General features: G+C 37.5%; 1 protein-coding gene across 1 annotated transcript; it reads right to left on the reverse strand.

Annotated features, from left to right (window-relative positions):
- Nucleotides 1-645: 645 nt before the first annotated feature.
- LOC117174258 (xaa-Pro aminopeptidase ApepP) lies at nt 646-2,949 on the reverse strand. The gene is made up of 3 exons (XM_033363172.1): nt 1,829-2,949; nt 1,334-1,660; nt 646-1,239 (listed from the first exon to the last, which is right to left on the reverse strand). Exons 1-3 carry the CDS (start codon nt 2,947-2,949, stop codon nt 1,038-1,040), a joined length of 1,650 nt encoding a protein of 549 aa, XP_033219063.1. The 3' UTR covers nt 646-1,037.
- Nucleotides 2,950-7,061: the final 4,112 nt, after the last annotated feature.

The raw sequence follows: 7,061 nt of genomic DNA on the forward strand, positions 1-7,061 counted from the left end.
TATCCTAAAACTACAGTTAGACTTCAATTCGAGTCCGGTTTTGGGACGTATGAACCATTTCATTAGCATTGTTCCAATATCTTCTGTTTTTATGCATTAGTGTAGCGGTAGGGTTTAATATTTCCTCTTATGACTTTCACTGTTATGTTGGCAGTAGTATTGCTATAGACAGACTTTCCGATACCAGATAGGCGAATGAAGACTGGAATACTATGTAAAATGAAAAGGAATCGATATATCGTAGCTCTAAAAAACAAAAAAGAGACGACTGATGTCACCTTTAATTTTCTCGGCCGCTGTGTCGGGAAAATAGCGGTAAAAGATAAACTTCAAACTACACCATAATCCTGATTTTGAGTCCTTTGAACCATGTCAAACATCCTAATAATTTAATACGTATCATTGTTAACACATCAGGCACTTGACTGAGTCCGTGGTTAAAATTACGAAAAAACTGGCGTAATAAAAACCCGTCAAAAAGTTATAAAAAATAATAATAATTAAAGTATTTCTAATTTTATTGCGGAGTGAACATGTTTCTACAAATAGAACTACAGACAGCGAAATTCTTTGGGCTAAAGTCAATCGACACTAGCCGGATCAGTGTACAGCTTACACTATATTAAATTTTGTCGAATATCCGCGCTGAATATGTGACTTCGAAGGCTCATTGAGAGACGACGAAGTTATAGATTACCCAATAGATGACGTTTCCGTGGACGAAACTTGATTTCTCTTATTAGTGGTAAAGTGAGGAAGAAACTTATTTTAGTGTGCAGAAATTGCAATGCGATAGTAACGCCACCTGTCAAAAGCCATCCGTATCGCGTTGACTAAATCAGACAAAGCCTCTAAATTAAATTTGACAATCCGTTAGTCGATTAACGAATCTATAACTTCGTTGTCTTTCAACTCGCTCGAAATCCGTAGTTCCGTTTTCGGTAATTAAACAAAATATCGTGTGCATTGGGTTGGAGATGGGGGCGATTAACTTGAATGATTGCTGTGCTCACGACGTGACGCTTGCGTAGAAAACTTCACATGGTTTCAAATCGCCTATTATCAAATAATTTAGTTTTATACATAAAAAGGAAAGTTTTGAAATTACCATTCGACATGAATATGCCAGGTTGCATCCCTGGATCATCTGGATTTGGTCGCCAAGAAATGCCGGTGGGACCTTCATGAACATTCAAATATGCGCCTACTCCATGACCAGTTCCATGCAGATAATCTAAACTGTAAGTATAACGTTATAGTTATAAATCTTAACAAGACATAGATTTTACTTTTTTGCATCATGGATAAACAGTTTTTGCTGTTAAATGTTTACCCAACATCCCACAAGCTTTTACGGGCCAGTGTATCCAGATAATTTCCCTTTATCATGTTGGGAAATTTAGCAGTGTTAAGAAAATACTGTCCCTTGAACACACGAGTAAAGCATTCGCGTTCATAGTCTGTTGGTTTACCAAAATGCCAGGTACGTGTGACATCTGTGGTTCCATCAAGAAATTGTGCTCCAGAGTCGCAAAGGTAAATTTCTTTGTCTGTAATTCGTGCATCAGTGGTTGGTGATGGAGTATAGTGAATTATCGCTGCGTGCGCTCCAGATGATGAAATTGTAGGAAAGCTTAGACCGACGAACAAATCTAGTTCTCTATGTACATAAAATAAGTTTACATTGCAAAGAATTGAATAAAAAACCACCTCAACTGTAATCTATTATTATAACAAACAAAATAATATGGTTCTTTTCATAAGTAATATAATGAGTCCAAATTGCATCAATATGTTGGAAAAATCTCCATTAAACGTGTATACTAACTGTCTATATTTAGAGAGTTGATCCGCTCCAGAGATTTCTGTTACCGCTAACTTGTTACTTTTATTTGTGACTTGTTCCTCCAACCAAGAGAAGTATTTAACAAGTGCAACGCCATCTCTAATATGTGCTGCCTTTAATCCTTCAATTTCAATCTCGTTTTTTACCATCTTCATTAAACTAACTGGAGAAAAAGCAATATGTACATGCCCTTCTCCACAAGCGGCATGTAAAGCGTAACTCGAACCAGCACTAATCCAAACCCGACCATAGCTGAAACCCATAGAAGCTGTTTCCCTCAAGAACTTCAAGATATTTTCATAGGGATGATAAATAGGATCAAGACCTTCGTTCTTCAGTTGTTGCTCAGCTTCTGCCACAAGACTACTTTTATCAACAAATATATGAACCTCTTCAATGCCTACCACAACATACGCGAAGAATACTGGATTGAACGGGATATCAGATCCCCTTAAATTAAGTAAATATGCTACATCGTCCAACGCCGAGATTAAAAGGTAAGTTACTCCGTTCTCGTTCATACTTTTTCGACATTGTTCGACTTTGTCTTTGGCCTTTTTTCCGGTGTAGGTTAAGGGCAGTGGAACTATTGGATTGCTTGTTTGTGGAGGTCTCTCGTCACCCCATACTTTTTCCACTAAATTTTCCTCTAGTGGACTTAAAATGTGACCTTTATTGGCGAGACTAGTGGACATAGAAACAAAATCCGTATAACTTATTACATCCGTGTCGACTGCTACTGTTGAATTTAACGGTAAATTCGAAATTAGCCACTCGGCTTGAGAAGGTGTCCCCAGGACTCCTTCTTTCATAAGTGTCCATTCTTCGGGTGGATCAAATTCATTTAAGGCTTGAAGGAAATATCTACCGTCAGTCCATAATAGAGCTCTGTCGTGGGTAATGACGGCTATTCCCCGAGAGCCTTTAAATCCCGAAATGAAATGCAACCTCTTGTCTCTGTTTCTTAAGTACTCCGATTGATGGGCATCTCCATAATAAAGTATAAAAGCTTGCATTCCTTTTTTTTCAAAACCATTCGCAGGTAACGCTTTCATTAACTCTCGCAGTTTTGCCAGTTTTGAAACTCCGGTTTGTGGCGCCATATTTCTAAAAATAGAATGAGAAGATTCTTTATAAATATATATTTGTAAGATCGAATTTTAAATTCATTTTTAAACATAAACCTTCTAATATAAGTACACGGAAAAAAATATGGACGGAGGCGGGTACCAGATGCCATAGAACCAATACTTTCCGCGTGGGCTGGACATTCATCGATTCGAAAATGGAACTACGGTGATCTACTGCTTCTGGGACCAGCTTGATTTGGCTAGCGAATGCAAGACGTACTACTTTGTACATGTATTTTAGCTAAAGATAGACGACCCTCTAATAATTTTGTTTGCGCAAATTTTTTTCTCCAGCTTCAGCAGCTTCACACTCAATATTAATATAAAGAACAAGAATACATTATAACATTAGAATAAGATTAATTCATGTAGGTATCTGCAAGTGATACCGTTGAAACATATTAGTTTAAAAAAGGTCGAAAAAGGTGAATGTGATGTTTTTAGAAATTATGTCTATTTTTAACAATTAACTTAAAAAAAGAAATGAACTGAACTTTTCAAATTAAATGAAAGGTGTAAAGAAAGTACAGGAAGTGGAAATCAGGAACTGCGAAATGGGAGAAGTACGTAGAAATGAGGAAGGAGTTTAGATTAATGTGTAAGAAGAAAGAGCAGGAAAAGGAGAAAGACCTGGAAGAGGAGTTGAGAACTGTTAGGAAAGAAGGGGGGGTGGAAGATAATTAATAGGTTTAGGAAACATAGGGTAGGGATAAGTAAGAAGATAGGGAGTGAGGAATAGAGAGAATTTTAAAGATTCATTTTAGGGATCAGATACACGAAAAGATACAAGGTGATTAGAAGAACGAGGGAGATAGATGGAGAGGAGCTGAATGACGAGGAGATGGAAAAGCAGATAAGGAAGTTAGAAAGGTTTAAGGCAGCAGGGCTGAACAGGGTAGAAAACGAAGCATGGCTGTTTGTCACACATAAGGTAAGGAAGAGGCTGACGAGGATAGTGAAAAAAGTATATATAAGGGAGGAATATCCAAGAGGGTGGAGAAAGCGGTTGATCGTACCACTGTATAAAAAATGGGATCGTTAGAACCAGGAAAATTATAGAGGGATTACTCTAATGAATACGGCGTACAAAGTATACGTGATGGCGTTGGCGGATAGGCTGCGGAAGGATGTCGAGGGGGAAGGAATGCTGTCGGAGACGCAGGCGGGCTTTAGAGAGGAAAGGAGTACTATCGACAATATTTACGTCTTGCAGCACGTGGTGAATAGAGAAGTAGCTCTAAAAGGCGTGTTCCCTTCGGTGGATAGGGGAAGGTTGTAGGAGGCGATGGAAGAGAGGGGAGTGGAGAGAGGCCTAATCGAGTGGCTAAGGGAGGTATATAAAAAGGCGAAAGATAGAACGAGAGGAGGGGTGGGAATCTCGAAGGGTTTCTGGATGGGTAGGTGCTAAGGCAAGAGTGTCCCCTTAGTTTAACGCTAGGTAGGAGAATTTAGGATTTAGTCACTTGCATATGTTAAAATGTGGAAAATTCCAAGGTTATGGTGTTCAAGAAAGAAGGTAGAAGGGGTAAGGGAGGGGAGTGGAAGGAAAAGGCGGCACATGAGATTAAAGAGTTTGTGTACCTCTGCTTCCTGTTTCGAAAGAATAGGGTAGTGGAAGGCCATATAAAAGAGAGTGAGGAGGGTAAATCTGGTAATGAGGCATGTGTGGGGCTGGGACAGGTGGTGTTCGCAGATGATTTTGGAAGCAGAATAAAATTGTTCAAATTGCTAGAGATGAGTGTCTTGTTTTATGGAGTGCAGTTGTGAGGGGTGGAAGTTAAGTGAGAGGAAAATAGGGTAGAGGAGAGATATGTTAACCCTTTCAGGGACAGTGTTGCATATATGTATCAACTGTTTTCTTGTATTTTTTTAAATGCTAGGTACAATTTACAGTTTCCAGCATGTTTACCTTTATTCTCAGACTCCTAGGGATCCATGCTTTGTAATTATTTTTAAAAATCGTGTAAAATTGTTTATTAATACATACTTATAAACAATTGAAATAAAAAAACGCGTTTTTTCGATTAAATTCGGCTATACTCAAACCAAAAGTCGTAGGGATTTAAAATTTGTTTTTTTTTTCAAACATGTTATGTCATAACATATTTTTTTTCAAAATTTTCGTCACGATAATTCTTTCGAAAAATTTTGAAATGTCAAAAATGGAATTTTTTTTTGAAAAAAATATAAATTGTAACGCATTTGTAATTAATTGTTTCTTGTGATAATGTATAATATTTTAGGTCCGCTAATTACGATTCTGATACCAAAATTCAAAATTCATTATGGTCGATCCAAAAACGGCGACAACATTAGACCAAATTCACGCGTTTTCTTTGTGACAAAAAAATTTGCCCCTGAAAGGGTAAAGTGGACGCTAGGATTTGCAGGGGATATGCCTAACTACATTGTCAGGTGGGAAGTAAGCTGGTTAATCAGGGGGGATGTAAGCTGGTTAGAGAGGGTTGGCTGGAGAAGTAGAACAGACGTAAAGGTAGGAAGATGGTGGTGGAAAGGTAAAGGTACTTTAGAACGAATAAACTGCAGATGTTTAAGAAAAATAGCATGCAGAGAGAGAGGATGTATGGAGAAGTATAATAGGTTCTGGCTTTCTAGAGAGAAAAGCATGTGTGAATTGTGCGATAAGGGCATGCAAGAGTGAAAGACTGGTTGGAGAAGTGTAAGTAGATAGAAAGGAGTGGGATAAGCATGGAGGTATTGTTGCATGAAAGGGGGGCAAAAGGGCAGTAGCATCGGTAAAGGGGGTGTTGGGTAAGTTAGAGAAGAATAAAAGGAAGGATGAAGAGTATAGAGAAGGAAAGATTGTAAATAGGAGAAGAAGTAGGTGTTAGAAAATTTTTAATATTGTAAATAGTAGATAAGTAGTAGATATTAGCCGCGGAAGCAGAGGTTGACCATACGAGGCAAAGCGAGAAAGTGACATGCGTGCGAGGCTAGGCGAGACGAAAGCAGGAAGGCTAGGCTATTAGAGCGGGCGTGGTTAGAGACAAGGTTTGGATGGATGTTAGTTTTTAATAGATAGTTGTACGAAAATTCTGTCTAAAAATATAGGTGTAAGCAAGTCAATTTTTTAAGTCCAGCAGGCAGAAAAATAAACGTTTATCTAAGTAAATGTTATATTTTTACTGCGAAATTTATATACTTTATATGATGCTGTAAATTTAAACCTAATTAAGGTATGAATTTAATTTGAAATTTCAAAATTAATTTTAGAACAAGATATTATCCACAGATGTTTAAGTAAAAACCACACAACTGACAGTAAAGTGTAATTTTTTGATAGCTAAAAAACTATTCGGATGAAGTTCTTCCATGCCCATGGGTAACAAAACAACTGAAGGGTCCTACAGACAAACAAGATCCAAATGAAAAGCAAAGCAACGTCGCCATTGTGGAATGACGAAAACAGTGATGCCACGAGAAAATTATTCACACAAGCTAAGCTTATTTTACACGTGTACAAAAATCAATATGTTACAACAATTAATTCTTTACGTCAATACTAAAATACTCGAATTTTGAACCTCGGCTTCAATTTGGCCTAGAAAAGGTGTCGCAAACATCTCAAATTCATACCAATTAGTCCTTGAAGTCTTATTTTTAGTTTGAGCCAATAAATATAAAAAAATCTTTACGGTTTCTAGAGAAACGAATAAAAGTGTCCAAGCCTCAAACATCAAGTTTTATTCATTAATTACTGCTATCGACCGTGACAGCGGTGGTCGCCGAGAATTTCTCAGATTTTTATTCTTAAATTCTACTCAAGCTGTGACTTAAGAAACTCAAGGGAAAAAATTGACATTGACAGGGCGTAATCTGTTAAATCTCATCTTCAATTTTACTTAATAATACTTCAAAAATATTCAGGAGTTCCAAAGATATTACAATAAATTTCATATCTTAAATGTCGTATTTTGAGAACCCTTGAAGATTTTTTGAAAGTTTTATTGGCCATGCTTTCCTAGACCATAACACAAGCTGAAACTCGAACTCTGAAAATATGGACATTCCATATGGGATATCGCAGGGGGCCTTAGTCGGTTGCTCCCACGGTCCAAAGGGTA

This window comes from Belonocnema kinseyi, chromosome 6 (genome assembly GCF_010883055.1).
Source record: "Belonocnema kinseyi isolate 2016_QV_RU_SX_M_011 chromosome 6, B_treatae_v1, whole genome shotgun sequence".
In the NCBI taxonomy this organism is placed as follows: Eukaryota; Metazoa; Arthropoda; class Insecta; order Hymenoptera; family Cynipidae; genus Belonocnema; species Belonocnema kinseyi.